General features: G+C 43.0%; 1 protein-coding gene across 4 annotated transcripts in view; it reads right to left on the reverse strand.

Annotated features, from left to right (window-relative positions):
* Positions 1-1,282: 1,282 nt before the first annotated feature.
* ncor1 (nuclear receptor corepressor 1) overlaps positions 1,283-16,917 on the reverse strand; it is a 59,319-nt gene continuing 43,684 nt past the window's right edge. Inside the window, exons 23-45 of one of the 4 annotated variants that reach the window (XM_017412527.3) lie at positions 15,824-15,987; positions 15,339-15,453; positions 14,147-14,232; positions 13,864-14,029; positions 13,657-13,782; positions 13,478-13,561; positions 13,143-13,384; positions 12,723-13,032; positions 11,587-11,796; positions 10,440-10,634; positions 9,902-9,991; positions 8,900-9,091; positions 8,629-8,764; positions 7,584-8,047; positions 6,937-7,053; positions 6,475-6,608; positions 6,148-6,359; positions 5,916-6,059; positions 5,384-5,529; positions 5,154-5,207; positions 4,861-5,061; positions 3,753-3,923; positions 1,283-3,669 (exon numbers count right to left, since the gene is read on the reverse strand). In XM_017412527.3, coding sequence (XP_017268016.1) covers positions 3,470-3,669; positions 3,753-3,923; positions 4,861-5,061; positions 5,154-5,207; positions 5,384-5,529; positions 5,916-6,059; positions 6,148-6,359; positions 6,475-6,608; positions 6,937-7,053; positions 7,584-8,047; positions 8,629-8,764; positions 8,900-9,091; positions 9,902-9,991; positions 10,440-10,634; positions 11,587-11,796; positions 12,723-13,032; positions 13,143-13,384; positions 13,478-13,561; positions 13,657-13,782; positions 13,864-14,029; positions 14,147-14,232; positions 15,339-15,453; positions 15,824-15,987 — 3,959 coding nt within the window. In that variant the 3' untranslated portion in view covers positions 1,283-3,469. Of the gene's footprint in view, positions 3,670-3,752; positions 3,924-4,860; positions 5,062-5,153; positions 5,208-5,383; positions 5,530-5,915; positions 6,060-6,147; positions 6,360-6,474; positions 6,609-6,936; positions 7,054-7,583; positions 8,048-8,628; positions 8,765-8,899; positions 9,092-9,901; positions 10,052-10,439; positions 10,635-11,586; positions 11,797-12,722; positions 13,033-13,142; positions 13,385-13,477; positions 13,562-13,656; positions 13,783-13,863; positions 14,030-14,146; positions 14,233-15,338; positions 15,454-15,823; positions 15,988-16,917 lie in introns of all 4 variants that reach the window. The other 3 variants (XM_017412526.3, XM_017412524.3, XM_017412528.3) reach the window with 3 other exon arrangements.

A 16,917-nucleotide genomic window follows, 5' to 3' on the forward strand; every position in this document is an offset into this window, starting at 1 on the left:
TAGCTGGTGCTTGACTCCCCTGGTGTCGGTGCCAATAACTTCTGTGCCCAGTTCATGTGTTGAGCCATGTGCCGATTCATCTTAGCCACTATGATGCCTAACAGGAGCGTCCATGTTGTACAGGTAATGGGCCAATAGCTGGATGGAGTTGTCCCTTTCTGAGGGTCCTTTATGATTATAACTGTCCAGCCTATGTAAATATACTAAATTACACAAGAGAAACTGGGAATCGTTTTTCATTTTAGGTATTTAAAATATGACTAATGACTTGTTAATATCATTTGTTTTCAATAATAGTTTCTCTTAGTAGGAATTCCATTTCAGATTTCAGATATCCACAAATTTTGTTCTACTGTAGATAGAAAAAACACTTTTTTTTAATATTTGAAGCTGAGAGCTCCAAAACACACAAATGAGAAAGTGAAGTCATTTGTCCTAGAGAGTCTGACGTTTGAGATATCTTAAATGTGGAATGCTCCCTTTGACAGCTAATGTTCTTTTTACTTATGAATTAAACTATGGATATGTGCTTTGAAGATCTTACGTATTTATTATATGATAAATTAGCTTTCCGTAATGGAGGAGCATGTAGCATCGCTCATCAGTAATCACAATAAACGGGCCAGCCTGCAGCCTACAGCACATAACAACATTAAAACCACATCAGTGAGTGCTGCTTTATGCTCGCGTGTTCCCACCGTAGCGCCCTGTTATTAATCCTGCTGCGTCGTGAGAGTAAAGCTGACCCAGGCAGCCAGCAGCGACCTTTAAGAAACATTAAAGACACGCTTCCCCGATGGTTCCCTAAATGTTACAACGCCTTCAACTTGGTGACCTTCAGAGAACCTATCCTGAGGGTTTCTTCTTCGATAAATCTCCATGAATGACCTTCAGGGAACCCTCAAAAACCATTTTCAGAGAACATCCTCGAGGTCACATCAGCTTATAAAGATGTTATTTAACTAATGCTACTGGCAACTTTTTCTCTCGTGTGTGAATGTGAATGAAAAAGTGTCTGATGCCAGAGAAGTATAGTGCACAAAAACTTAGGCAGTCAGTCAGTCTATTTATTATATTATAATAAACAGACTGACAAATTATATTACATACTATTTATTATATTGCAAATTATGGCATATTTCTCATTTAATATTCATAAATTTGCCAATAAAAGTCCAAGTGAATAGTTGCAGTACAGCTCAGAGACCAAGCATCAGGACAGTGTGCAGTCAAGAAAAAAAAATGCAATCAGTGAAAAGATGGCACACTTCTACACTTACAATTTTTGAGTGGTGGCGAACTGATCCACTTTATTTGATTGGTCTGAACTCTCGTAATAGCCTACTAAGAGACATTGTGCGATACAAACATTGCATTTCAACATCAAAGGATACAAGGGGTTTCAAGTCTCAATTTCAAAAGGAAAAAAAAAAGAAGTCACCATTTTGTTTAGTGAAGAGCTGAAAAATGCTCCAATTCTTTTTTTTTTGCTTCATGTCGGATTTCTTTTAAGATTCAAGTTTGTAAACTTTTTTTTTTTTTTTTACTTTTTTCTTGTTACGTCTGTAAACACAACAGCATCCCGTCGGAACGGGACGAACAAAAAAACCCGACAAAATATAAATCTGCGTGTGCTGTGACACAATCTGTGAATCGAAGTCAAACGGAGAGAGGAAATATCAAGTTTAGAGCGGAAAGAACCTGTTAACCGAGCGGTGTGAAAGTTAGAAGGTGGCATATTTTGTCACGTCTTTAAAAAATAAGAGGATTTCGAGAACAAAGCTACTGTTGTTTATGATTCTGACCTATTAAAAGCTCGATGCTGACTGACACAATGAAAGCAGAGATTAAGTGATCAAGGCTTTGAATCACCATGACAGCAAAGTCCTAAAGGTTTAATGGTACCATGCACTTAAAACGGTAACTCTGATGCATGTGTCAAAGCTAAAAAATATCATGTACCAGCTGTAAGAAAAGACAGGAAGATAAAAACCATTCAGATTTTTTTTTTCTTTGTGAAAGGTGGGGAAAGTAAAAGCACATCTTTGTATAGTCCTGGGCTGGAGGTTGAATAAGTTACACAGCAGGTAGGATGGTTTCTCTTGTCAAAAGCCACAAAAGCAATCAAAAGTGCAACAATGGTGCAGACCATTCTTTACGTTTGGTTAGTTTCATCTTATTGTGTCGTGGGGAAAAGAAACATATGATAGAGAACAGATTTTTTTTTTGTCAGGACAGTAAACAAAAAAGCGAGGGCCTACAGATACAAACAACAACATATATCTCTGAGAACATGTGTTAAAGCTGCCTTCTCTCTCAAATCACAAGGCAAAAAGCATCCCTCTCAAGAAAAAAAAAACAAAAAAACTTCTTGACATGCTAGTTATTCTGGACATGTTGGAAAGTGAAACTGCAGAGATGTGACACACTACATCGTCAGCTCACTTAAATGAAGAACAGAAAGAAAAATTAAAATAAACTCAATGGCTCACTTTCATCATTCATGCGGGTCCAGAAGTAGTCACGACGATATAATTTCCCGGAAAGCTTATTTCAGACTTTTCACCTTTCTGCTATGACACCAGTGTTCTCAACTTGCTGCGATGACAAATGGGGTGAGAAGTTGTCTCTACCGTCCGTTAGTTACGATCCGTTCATCGACAAGACAGACATCAGATATCAATGCTGCCCGAAACATTACAGTTTTTGTTTTGACCTCTGACGTCCACAACGCTCAGGCTCTGGTGGAGCTTGGTGGGTGACGGGCAGTGTGGCATAATTTGTGATCCGCTAAGGGTCAAGTACAAACCACAGGTCCGGTCTCTCTCTAAGCGTGGCGTTAGTAAAAAAAAAACAAAAAAACAAAAATAAAAATAAAATATTTGAGTGGGTAATTTTGTTTTTGGGCTGCACTGGTAGAGCACCTGCAATATTAAAGATTACACCTATGCTCCTCTCATTTAAAGTGAATCAATTTAAAAGCAACATTAAAATAAGAAATAATCAAGTTAAGAAAAACACTGCAAAAAGGTTACTCTATTTACATACAATGATTTTCTTAAAGACAAGGAAAATCTTTACAGAAATCAGACATAAAATTCAGAAATAGCTTCTTATGTTGCTGTTTTTGTTTTTTACACGTTAAGTTCTTCACCTTGACTGCAGCCGATATCATCCGGTCAGATGACGTGAAATTTGTCCGACAGGCTGGGTGAGAGCCTCCAAAGCGAAAGAGGAAAAAAAAAAAAAAAAAGTCTTATTTTGGAGTGCCGTGCCTGTCACGTGCTGCTGCTCACAGCCAGGGGGCACTATAGCACCAAAAATAAAAGAAAAAAAAAAAGAAGGACACCACCCCGTCCACTTGTCACGCCTGCCAAAGAGTGAAGTTAGTTCTAGGAGAGGTGGGTGGACAGGCCAGGCCTCGGCGCGGGCCTCTCTTCTGGTAACCGGTGGTTGAAGGTAGCGGAGCTCAGTCGTCGCTGTCGGACAGGGTCTCGTATTGTTCTGACAGCAGAGACTGCCACACTCGCTGCTGGGTCACGGGAGCTCCAGTTGGAGGCGGCTGCTGCTGCTGCTGCTGGCTCTGTATAGTCGGCGAGGCTATGGAGGTGGGTGGAGCAGTGCTCATCATGCGCATGGTCAGCGGGTTGTAGGGAAACTGCATGGGACCTTAGAAGAGGAAAGGAGAGCAAAAATGATAAAAGTGCCGGTAAATTGTTTTGACGTTTTAAGGCAGGTGATGAGCAGCTCACCTGTGGACGAGGGTCGGTCGTCCCAGCTCCACTGCGGTTGAGTTGGTCGGTGGTAATCGCCCTCGGAGTGGACGGAGGACACCGACGAAGGACGCTCCCCTCCAGCATAGGCCTGACCCAGGTTTGGGGACTTGGATTTCCGGCTGTTGGCTTTGCCTTGTTTTTGTTTTCCTGCAGATCCAAACAGGCAGTTTGTGTAAATCACTTGTTCTGAACATCTATGTTGAGTTTTGTTTGTGTTTCAGTTCACTGAAAAGTTTATTGCTTTTTTAAGGTGCTTAAAAATCTGCCTGTAAGCCATTTAACAATAAAATACTTTTTTTTTTATAAATAACTTATCTCACCTGTGATTTATGCAAGTAAAAACAGTCTTCCTTTTACAAAATAAAAGTGCCTGACACAAACTTAAAAATCACACCATATGTCAAATTACATAAAATGTAGTGTGAAGCTATTGTATTATAATTGTATGGTATTTGATTCACTTATGATGATGATTATGATGATGATGATGATGCACTGTTTTTTTGACAATGACTTATTCTCACTGTATATTTAGTTTAGTTTTTAACTTGATAGAGACAAAACCTTGTCTAAAACAGGCGCAGTTTTACATTAAAAAATTTTTTTTATTACAAATTATACAGTTACAAAGTCTTTAATAAACTCAGGTTTCCCTTCTAACATGTTTTATTGTTGACGAGTTACCTGAAACGATAATTTAACACTATTTTAAATTAGCTGGAGTGATATGCTAACGCTAGCTCGCTCCTCATTTACTGTTCAGCCGTCACATTTTCCTGCAGTTACTGTCAACTATGTGCTGAGAAAAGTTACTAAAAATTTGTTTATAGATAATGTTTTGCTGTAAACTTTGTGCTTGGTGTTAAAAGTCATAATGTCTGGTCGTTTGCAGCAGACTTTTGGCCTGGGCTCTCTGCTACCTGACCCCTCTTCAGCTACAGTCAAACATGAGGCTATGAGAGCCTGCAGGGGCCAAAATAGCCACTGTCAACGTCATAATGTGAGAAACATTTAGATTGTTGAAGAAAAATCCATGACTGTGTCTGTGTTTTCCACATTGTTGAAACCATAGGGCCCTACGTACCCATGCTAGGCGATGGGGTGGCCTCTTGCCGGGTATCGCTGCATGCGCTGGATGTGTTGTTGATGGCAACAGACCCCGCTCCTCCCTGGTGCTCCTCCTGCCTCTCCTCCAAGTTGCCAATTAAAGCCTTGCGGATGATGTCCTCCAAGCCCAGGTTACTTGCTGGGTCATTAAAGGACTGATTCCTTGGGTTGATGCCGCCTACAGATCACAGCCCAACAAATCCACAATGAGAGAGGAAATCTTAGCTTGAATGAAAATGAGATGTCTGAACCGGCGCCACGTCTACTTACTGGAGGTGGTAACGGCAGGCAAGTTGAAAATTTCTGTGCCGGGCTGCGCGTTTCCTGCAATATTAAATTAGCAACTTTTGAAAAACACAGCTAAAATATACGACAAGAAAATTAAGCTCTTAATGAGTCAATAGGCCACGCTGTTCCAGTGTTATTACATGCTTAATGAGTGAGAAGAATTAGTGAGAATTCATGGATGAAACGCAAAAGATAAGAGAAGACCCACTTACCAACATCAGAATCACCAACACCAGAGGTGGAGTTCAACTTACGAAAGATTTCCTGCTTCTTGGATTGAACCATCGGTGAAGTGCTCTCCAACTTGGTGAAGAAAGAAGGCAGGTAGCCGACACTCCCCGGGGACCGCGAGTCACTCCTTGTACCAAACAAAAGGGGCGAGACAGAGAAAAATTAAGGCAACAGACCTTTTCAGGAGCCCAGAGATTTTAAAAAGGATATCACACAGATGGAGGGAACAATCCAACTTTTTTTACAATCAATTCAATCAGGATCAAAGGATCAAGGTATTCACAGCAAACTGAATGATAATACTGGCTGTGTGAAAGCGTATAAACCGTTAAACTATATTTGCTACAGACGACACCCAGATGAAAGAAAACATCTCTACCTACTTCTCATTGCTCCTAAATTTTATAGCCAAAGAAGATTTAGCGACAGCACATTCTTCAGTTGCTTGATGAACGTGTCAAAACTGAAAAGATGTGCTAGTTTGCTGGACTACCAACTGTGAAGACGTCGTACCTCATCTCAGAGTTGTCAGCCTCTCGTCTCTGGGATGGAGCCCCGCCTGCTTCTTGTTTGTCCATACCCTGATAGCCTTGTGGAGGAGAGATGGGTTCGTAGTTCTCCATCTGCCTGCCGCCTCGCTCGGGAGACTTACCAGGTCTGGGAGGAATGGAGGGGGGGGGGACGAGTTTTAGACGTGCGACAGGTTTGTAATTACGATCCTGTAATGATCTGAGACTTGGTGTACCTGACTCTGGGCTTGTCAGGGGCGTTTTCTGGCGAAACCCTGCTGGAGGGTCTCTGATGGTGGGAGGTCTGGACCTGGTTCTCGGGACTGTAGCGGCTGGTTGCTTTGACTCGACCTGATGAAGACACTGGTGGCAGGCTGCTCTGGAATGAGGAAGGTGCTGAGGAGACTGGGGGGTCCTGATTCCGGGCAAAGTCTTGGGTTATTATATGCTGCATTTAGGGGAAAGAAAAGCCCCCCGAAAAGGTTAGTTATGCCAGACTGGATCACCTGGTGATTCTAGCAGATACTGATACTGATACAACACTGTTGTATTGGAGTTCTTACCGAAATGTGGTCTGCCAAGGTCATGACTCTGTGAGTTTTGGGGACCTGGGAGTAGTTATCTGCCTGGGAGGAAGGTGGTGGGGGCGGCTCCCCTGGCGGCTGGTAACGGCTCATCTCGAACGGACGCATGCCAACTGCAAGGTTAACCAGGGACAGCTTTGTTTCATTAAAATACTTGCGCTGCAGTTAGAAGTGATGAGACAGCAATGAGCCAACAGACTGTGCCAAAAGTATCTGGTCTACATCAGGTGACAAGAATAACCTTTAGTATCGTCTGATGACTGAGCTGCTGGAGTGAGACGCCGGCCTCAAGTGACAGCGTGTCAAGTCATCCAAGGTATGGCATGAACACTCAACTCGTTCAAGTGCGACAGCTAAATTTAGCCTTCACTGCTGCATGCGCCTCACTAGTGTAACAAATCAATTTCAAGATTATTATTCTGCAGCTTTCTGTCTTCGTACCTGCTGCTTGTTGTTGTCCGTCCTCTTGTTTGTCCTGCTGAGGTTGGACAGGAGAACTGGCAGGACTTATCACCTCTATGGTTCCTCCAGCCGTGTTGTCATATCGACTCGATGACACTGCAGGGCGATTATTGAAACGAGGGGTTTTAATTTATGCCCATCTAAGCACAAGGCATGAAGATGAGATTACGGCACTCAAAAGCAGATTTTACTCATATTTGTTCCTCCACAGCCAACTGATGACATTACAAAATAAAGTATCCTTATACAACTTGAACGTTTCCACATTTTGTGACGTTACACCCACAAACGTCAAAGTATTTCACGAGGACTTACAAATAAAAAATCTGAAAAGTGCAGCGTGCATTTCTATTCAACTTTGATACCTGCACTAGGATATTAATTAGTGATTAAACAGCTTCACAAAAACCAAGGAACACACCAGACACGTCAGGGAGAAAGCTTTTGTTTTATAACCTAACCCTGCTTTAAATTTCTCAACACCTTTGTCCCTGACCTGTCTGTGGTGTTCCTGTCCACCACATAGAGTAAAATACTTTCAAAGTTTGTGGTTGTAACATTAAGGGCTGTGAGTACTTTTATAAGGTCCAGTATATATCTCAGTAACCTCTTATTTAGACACTCACAACTGCTCGAAGAGTCGGAGCTCTGAGAACCTCGTTCCCGCGAGTCTTTTTCCGGAGCTATCTGGCGTGTGATGATGACATCGATGAAGTTAGCGGCTGTGATAGTCGTCTTTCCGCGCGTCCGAAGCTCCTCTTCGATGCGCAACTTGGTTTGAGGGATGATCTCCTTCAGCCCACCGCCTGGACCGTCTGTGAAACCTGAATGGATCTTGCCACCCGGCAGAGACATGGCACTATTGTACGGCGAGCGCAGAGAGCGCCTCTCTGTCTCCTGCTGGGCGTGCTCAGAGTGGGTTGGTGCTCGCCACACCGGAGCTGGTGAGGACATTTCATCGTCCCGGTCGTGCTTACTCTCCTTCACCTTTGCGGGATCCATCTGAGGAGTGACGGCGGCTGCGGCGTCCACCAAAGCAGCCAGAGCGTCGGCCGCAGTGCTGTAGCGGGAGCTACTTTGTGAATGGGGCCTGAAAGGAAGTGGAGAGATGATACGAAGAGCTGTCACACAGTACAGCTTAATGTAAGTATAACAGCTATGACAATTACTTGGCCTGCATAAAAACTTCATGTTAAGAGTGGTGCTTGAGATGATTGATGAAAGGCTAGGGCTGTGAGGTCACCAAACACCCTGGTGTTTCCACTCTCATTATTTATGCAGTAGAAGGAAAATGTCTTGTTTTTATAATGTTCTGCAACATTACACAACCAGTTCTGCATCAATACAGTCACAGAACATAAAGAACGTTTAGCTTTCTGTGTTTGTCCAGTAATTTGAAGATGCAAGACGTTGAAACACATCAAAATGCATTTTTAAATGAATCAGATCCAACAGGTAAATTGTAACTACAAAGATGTATAACTCTGGTATACTGCCTCATCATGTAAACCAATCAGACATTTCAACGTGTTAAGATTTATAAATCTGCCATCATCATTTTATCCTGAAAGGATAAAGTGAAATAACTCTCAGAGATTTTCCTGGAAAAGTACTTTTCCTGGAAATGCTGTTCCTTTAAAAAAGAGAACTGGTCCGTGATGTAAGACTTACATTAGAGAGGTGATGACACTCTTTGGCTGGAAGATGGTCGACCGCTGCGGAACAACTACATCCTGAGTCCTGAGCGAGGGCGAAGGGGAGTGCTGATAACCTCGACTGCCTGGCCGGCCTGGCTGCTCTAGCGCACCTTAACAATGCAGAAAATAGAAACACTGTTTCAAAATGGAGTGCAAGAGCACGACTCCCCGTATCAAACACGAATAATGTTAACTCCGATCTGAAAAAGTCTATCGTAGTTTTTAATGGCAACAAGAAGACTCACCTCCACGAATGTATTCGCTGGCTCGCTCCCGTTCTCGTTCTCGCATTTCCCTCTGCTGCTCCCTCTGCTGCTCCCTCTGCTGCTCCCTCTGCTGCTCCCTCTCCCGTTGTTGCTGCTCCCTTTCCTTTTCCCGGTCCTTCTCCTGCTGCTCCCTCTCCCGTTCTCTGTCTGCAGCAAGATGGGCTGGATGGCCTGAGTGGAACAGAGACGACACGCACCCAAAACTTGAAAACATACTACTCGTATGGTTTTACACCGGCTGTATGGCATGTGTGTTGTGTCCGAGTTGCATCATGATTTCCTCTTTGGTTCTCATGTTAACGTATAAGAACACGCACACCGGCTTTGTGACCTGCGGCGTGGGAACGGCTTGAGCGAGTTTCGGCGTCAACTCGTTTTTGTACAACTGAAACATTTGTGTCCACCTCATATCAGCAAAAATCAAACCTTTTATTGTTGTTTCAGCAGGTGAGCAAAATGTCAGACATTTTAAAAACACATTAGCTTGCCTTAGTTTTGGTGTGTGATGATCAAAAGCAGATACAGCATGAAGCTCAGAACACTAATCACGGTTTTTATTTATTTTGTTCAATTAGTGGGGATTATTATTAATTAAAAACAACTATTTTTATTTAAATCTATGTATTGTAATAGTCGGGTGCAGGCAAATAAATATTAGAAAAATGCAAATCAAAAAAAGAAACCTAAACTTTACATATGTGTACAAAAATTCTAATACAATTATTAAACAAAAAAAGAGCTCCTAAAATTGTAATATTGACAATAATGATTGTCATGTAAACCTGGACAGAGGTGTATGAAACCATTTCTGGTATGAGTGCGGCAACATTTAACTTGATCTGGGACCAAAAAAAAACAAACTGATCTTTGACACATCAGACCAGAGCAGAGGTCCACTCCTACCGAGAGGGAGGAAACATGGAGATCGTGGCAAGAAAGACAAGGGAAGAGAAGGGAACAGAAGGAGGGAGGGGTCCTCACCTGGCGATATGGGAGTTGGGTTGAAAGCTCTTGGAGGGAAAGGGGGCTGAGGCCCAGTGACGTAGGCGGGGCGTTCCAAAGTGGGAGCACCTGTTCCCCCAGGGTGAGGCAACAGGATAGTTGGAGGCATCTGGACTACATCAAAAATCCCTTTTACAGACAGAAGCAAAGGGCCAATGGTGAACAACAAAAACCGATCCATCAATTTCTGAATGAATGAACACTTAGCTGTAACCCATCACCTTCATCTATTAATACTCCAAAATAATTGATCAGTAAGCGAAAGGGCTGCAAACTAAAAGTGGAATAGTGGTCAAGCTGTAAGAGGCTGTCTATTGGATGACTAGACCCAATAGACAAATTGAGTAGTAGCCAAATCGGTTGCAGCCCCAATGTAAAAAGCAAATCAGCAAAATTTGTAAAGGTCATTTGCTTCTGGGCGTCTGGAAAAGGTAAGCCACTACTTCACAAGCACACACTCTGCATACTACTGCCTGTTGTGGCAGATAGGAAACAGTCTGCAAGGTGAGGCCCATACCTCGAGCTCCGGGTACAAAAGGGATAACAGGAGGCTGTTCCCGTGGCGACATCCCTCTGGCCATTTCAGCCCGAGGAAGCATCTGTTGGGAAGTGATGTAATCGTTCAGGATGGTCTGCCGTGTGTTCTCCATGGTGTACAACTGGTAGGTGTTATGGTAGCCTGTTGGGGATGGCTGCCTGGGAAACATGAATGCTGTGGCAGAGCAAGAAAAAGACAAATAAAAAAAAAAATTAACAGAAGGCTCACAGATACTGATCACCACTGCTGACGTCAATAGCTGAAAAAGATCCTGGACATGTGATGTCTATGAATTAGACTTGAGCTGCTTTCGTCAATTTGCTCAGACACTTTTATTTCTTAGTTAAGTGGAAATAGAGAGGACGCTTTAAGGCTCCGTCATACTCCATAAGATGTCAAAAAGTCGGTTTGAGGTCATGTGGTTATGAGACGTTCGTTTTCACACACACACACCCTTCAAAGTCCACAAGGCAGCTCAGACCGGCTCAGACCTCCCTCCTTCTACAGTGTTAAAACGGGTTTCTTCCCTCCAGCTTCTCAACTGCCCTTGTACAGATTTTTGCTTCCCTTACCACGACCACACCTGTTTATTAAACCGACTGGAGACAGTACACGTCATTTGGCAATTGGCTAATTTGACGGTGCACAATAATGAGCGAACAAAGGGAACGCGTACCTACGCTGCCCAGCTGAGGCGTACTTCCTCCAAGCCACAAAGAGAAAGTCTTTGTGGTCTCCTCTGTGCTCAGTAACTTTGATGTGTCCTTCCACAAGTTTTTCATCAATTAACTATCTGTTCAAGTTAATAGATTTATAAGTTTTGCTGGAACAGTCGTAAAGACGGCTATATTTTCTAACAGCCTCCAGCTGCTTCTCAGCGGAGCAGCAGAAGCAAAATGACTTTATTAAAGCTCACCGGCTTTTTCCCATAAACACCTTCTGACCAATCAGACAACACCTGGCTCAAACCCCTGTGAGAAAAAGTTCGACCCGGGCCTTGTGTCGAGAAGGGGAGGACGAAGCTGCTACAAGAACCAAATGGCGCAATTTTCATCACACAACCACGTGAATGAGAGCCGACTTCGTGACTTTTCATGCAGTATGACAGCAGCTTTAGTCACCGTACCAGAATGGAAGGCCAGCGCAGGGTCCAGATGCGGAGGCAAGTGGGGTCGATACACTTCTCCAGGAACTACAGGCCGGTGGTGGGGGTCAAAGGGGCTGTGGGAGGCTACAGGGTCACCTCCTGACACAGGCGACTTGGCTGGGTCCCTCTGTGTCGGGATCATGGTACTCTTTCTGTCATGTGCAGCAGATTTCGAGGAGCTCATTCCACCTTTAGAAAAAGGAACACAAATGACTCGTACTGATGCAACAATTTAATGCTTTTAATTCCATCACAGAAAACTACATCTGCAGGAGTAAGAGTGCTTCAACACAAAATGAATATGTTATTGTCCATCTAACACTTTTATCCTCACAAATAAGACCCTGGCCCCGTTCACACCTGGCACTAAAATCTAACTGTCAGACTGCATTTGAATAGCGCTAAATACAGGTGTGAATGGTCTCAATGTGCATTGAAAACGATTTTGCTCAGACCATCTTTAGAGGTGGTCTGAACCCCTTTTATCATCTTATGTTTAGTAGTCTGAATGCAATCCATCCTGGTCCTCAGTGTAGGACATCCTAATGAACTGATGTGACTCCACACAAGCAGCAGAGATATTACCTGGATGTCTCAGAGTTTAAAAAAAAAAAGTATGCTTCAGTTAAACTTGGTAAATCTTTTGTCTTTGCTCTGACATAAATCTGTGAAGTCACTAATCATTGTATTATATTATTCTCTCGTAACGTTACATAATCAAGCTAATCAAGCAATAACTTCACATAAATGGGATTCAAATGGCTCTGAACTGTGGTCACGTCAAAATATTAATGTTCAAATGTCACTGCTGTCGCTGGTTTTTACTCACTGACAGCCCACTGACTGATGTGGTTGTGTGTTTATTCTTATACAAAAAGTGTAGCTGGCGTACAATCGCAGGAATGTTTTAAGGTGCACATTTACTGTCGAGTGTGAATTCTATCTGAGCTGTTCACTTGCAATCAAATTCCCCAAGATGGACATATAGGTCTGAACGGGGCCTGAGATGATGCTAAACAAGTGCTTAACTTAGTTTTGTCTCATGTTAAACATAAAAAATAAGAGGTGAGGTCGTTCAATAGCTCGGTTTGGGAATAAAATGAATAGGAATGTACCATCTGAAGCACGTCCCAGCATAGGCGAACCTCTTGAAACAGGATTGGTGCTGTAGTTCACTGGGGTCCTGCGAGCGTTAGTGTCCTCGTACATGCCCGGGCTGTGTTGGGATTTGCCAGCCTCCTGGTGTGTGGAGCGCAGGACAGAAGCGGTGGAGTTGACCACGGAAGTGTGGCGAACTGCCTTGCTCTCCTCGTATTTGGGTCGTTCCATCGCCTCGAGTTGGGGCATGCTGTGGGGAAGCTTACTGGGACTGGTGATGAGAGACTTGACGTTGTGTTTGATAGTGGGCTCGCCCAGGGAGTAATTCTGTTAATGGGAGGAAGAGGTTTCAAACAACAGACTGGTCAAACAAATGATCTGCTTGTGAATTTCAGATTTTCAGTTGCAGTTCAATACACAAAAATATACTGTCAAACCTGAGGCATGGATCCCTCCATCACCCTCCTGTCGGGCAGGTCGGCAGCCTTGCACCGATCCTGGCAGTCGCTGGGGATTTCATGAACGGAACGTCCTGTCTCTTTGATAGTACTGACTCCTTCGTAGGGCTTGCCTTTGCCAATCGCCCCATCAAATGTCCGGATAGGCGGGCTCTCTGTTTTAATCCGTTTCCCATATTTCATGGCATCCTCGTAAGTGTCAGCAGCGGTTCTTGGTGTCCCTGAAAACCAGTGAAAAGTATTTCAACCTCCCCCCTTTTTTCGTCTGATGCTACTAATGACATTGAAATGTGGCAAGCTTTTTAATTATCTACCCTGCATAATAGATCCAGGGATCAATGCTCTTTCCTTAGAGTCTCCGTGGTGGCTTTCTCTTGGTAAAGCTCTACTAATCAATCCTGGGGAAACAAGAGGCAAAAAGGGGGGCATCATTACCATCTGAAACAAAAAACACAACCAGGACACACACTGTACACAGAAACATAAAAGGTACCCTCAAATGGAGCCCCCTCTCTGCCAGGATGTCCTCTCCCCAGGGGTCCCTCCATCAAGTCATGAGTGCGCTTCAGCTCATGGCCTGTTCGGGGGCTTCGAGTGTTTTCCCTGGGGTTCTTCATAGCTTTTGAGGATTAAAAGATCAAGCTTGTATTCGTGGTGAAGAAACGCAGTTGTTGAGCAAAATAATAATCGAGGTACTTACGATCGTAGGAGAGGATGTGACCACTCTTGCCTTCGTAGATGACGTGGCCTTTGGCCTGCTGCTCCCCCCTGGCCTTATCCAGGCTGTTCAGATCCTCCGCCACCTTGGCTATCGTGCTCTTAAAGAGGTCCGCAGCAATGCTAGGCTGGGGCAAAGCTGGAGTGCCCTATTTTATGGCAGAACAAAAGAATCTCACTTAAGCAGCAAAAAATAATGTATACAGTTGTGTTGTGTACTCACTGAGAAAACCAATCAATCAATGAAACAACCATCTAATAATTACCCGAGTAATTGATCCTCTGAAAGGGTGGCCCTCACCAACCTTTGTGGGGTTGTCTCTGCCATCTTGCATGGATGAAACTGCGGCCCCTTGAAGGTTACAAAGAGAAGAAAGGAATCTGGTCATCTGTGGTGGGTGTCAATTAGAGATGCTCTAAAGATTTGCCTACTTTGTGCTCAATCTGAAGATATTAATGCAGTAGGGATGTAACGGTACAGACGTCAGAGACAAGTGCAGGGAACCAGACAGAATATGTTTGTCAGAGGTGATCACCTCTTTTCATCTAGAAAATGATGCAGACTTTTGTTTTTTTTTTTTTAAATGCTTTTGTGCTTTATGCTGCAACAGAAAAGGAATAGAGCAAGATATAATCTAAAGCGATCTACATCAAAATGAAGGAAGAATGGGTACAGATGAAAAACAGGAGCTTGAAGACCTGTCTGTTTGTTTCAAATGAAAAGTGTGAAAAGTTTGTGTCCTGGTGATCAGCAGCAGCAGCGGAGAGATTACCTGTGAGAGGTGGATTTATGGATTCAATTTGTGCACTTTGAAACGACCTCTGACGTCTTATAAGCAACGTTAAACACCGAAACAGGTAGCTTTTCTGCACTATTATCTTAACAAAAACGAGATCTTTTCGTTTGACACATGGCCTGAATATGAATGTAAAATACCCCCTTTTTTTTAATACTAGTTGAGAATTTCTATTTTTATGGCCTGCTACATTAGACCATTTCAACAAAAAACAACAGTGACTTATTTGTACCGTTCCACCTCTAAAATGCTGAGAAAAGACCGAATTTAGCAGACCGGAAATTGTTCTTATTCGCCCTGTTGTTAGTTAGTTAGTTGCCATCTTCTGCCTTTTATTTATTTATTTTTATTTATTTTTACAGACAAAAGAACATTTAAATTTTCCAAACTGCTGGAGAAGAGAAGGTCCCCGATTTTTCTATTAGTCTTCCAAAAAACTCATAAAGTAATGCGATCATTTTGAAGGACAATTTAGATTCTGATGGTCCTCAGATGTGTCACTAATTAGGAGAAGTTTGTCCTTCGTACCAGTCGACAGTTCATTTTTCTGTCACGCATGTTTGTGAATATTATTTCTGTTCAAATGGAGCAATCCAAAACAAAACAGAAAGAAAAAAAAGAAGAAGAAACAGATTAGTCATGTGACAACCTGTCATCCTACCAGGCTTGTTGGGATCCATCTGCCGAGGCAGACCCAGAGAAATGGAGCCCACAGAGCTCTTAGTCCCCTCTGGCCCGTAGACAGCATGGGAGGGCAAATATGTGCCAGGAGTTCCCTGAATAAAAACGAGGACAAAGAACTCATCTCATGTTCAGGTCACTGTGGTTATGAGCGAACAATCAAGTGGTGTCAAGTGATACTGATCATCTTTTCTTTGTTAACACTGGCACTGTGGTACAAACTGTGTCATAATAACTGAACATAAGTACTCGTTCTACAGAAATCAGAATTTCATTAGGGCTGCGTCAACAAATCCATAAAAAAACAAGGTTAGCCAAGGCTGAGCGTGTGATGTTGATGAAAACAAACCCAGTATTGCTCATTTTTAACAGCCCACATGAAAATGATTAAGGAATTCAATTTGTCCACATTAGTATAAGGAATAAGAGCCCTCCAGAGGAGCTTCAGATCATGCCCAGCCTTACCAGGGAGATGGAGCCTCCATGGATGAAGGAGGGCTTGTCTGTGGGCTTGGTGGTTGGAATGAGTGGAGGAGGAGAGGGAATGTTGGGGGGTCGAGTGGTTCGGATGAACGTCACGCGGACTCCATCATTTACACTCTGGACCAGCTGGCTGGAGGCAGGGAGGACTGACGGGAAAATGAAAGAGAAATAAAATCATACACTAACATTAAACTGCAAATATCAAACCTTTTAAACCAGTTTTTTTTAAATATCTTCTGCTGCCTAAACTCCAAAAACATTACTGCCATTACGTTTCATTTTCCATCAAAGACTGAAATTAAAAAATCCGCCTCAGTCTGGAAACCAAAGTCCTCAGTTAATGGGCTCTTTTGAGTCTGAGCTAACTCCGGTCCGTGCCTTCTGTCTGCTTTAATGCACCCTGGGAAAGCTGAGCAGACAAAATGGATCAGAGCAGACCACAAATAAACACGGCCGCGCACCGAGAGTAACCTCTCTGCGGGGAGAGCACCTCGGGCTCTGCACCATCAAAAATGCAAATGGCTGAGCGAGTTCCTCCGTCATCGCCCTGCTGGCTCGTAAAGGGACAGATGAAAAAACAAGCCCTTGCCATGACAAGTTTATGAAACCACTCTGCAGCAAAACCTTTAACAACTAGATCCAGCATCAGAATAAGAACAACTCATAAACTACATCTACAGCCTTCTGTCTTTCCACACATCATGACAACACTGCCTTTGTAATTAAACTATATAAAATTCTTTAAAATGTTTGAAAACCTGCGATTAATCGTTGGTAATTTCCTTATCTATCTTTAAACCGGTATCACATCAAACACTATGGGATGGCAATGAAAAACAACTTCAGCTCAATGTTTATTTTTTTATTGCCTGGGAGGAATGATTGCATAAATTCAATTATTATCATTTTCCTAGTTGACCCCTGTACTAGTCAAACACAATGAAATACAAAAATGAAATTCTAACAATGGCCTTTTAGAAAGTCAGTGTTAGTTCATCCTGCTTATTTGACGACTTTAAAATTATTCTGTGCTGACCTGTTCTTAAAAATGAACATAATGTTCACTGATGTTAGCG

This window comes from Kryptolebias marmoratus, linkage group LG13 (genome assembly GCF_001649575.2).
Source record: "Kryptolebias marmoratus isolate JLee-2015 linkage group LG13, ASM164957v2, whole genome shotgun sequence".
Taxonomy (NCBI): Eukaryota; Metazoa; Chordata; class Actinopteri; order Cyprinodontiformes; family Rivulidae; genus Kryptolebias; species Kryptolebias marmoratus.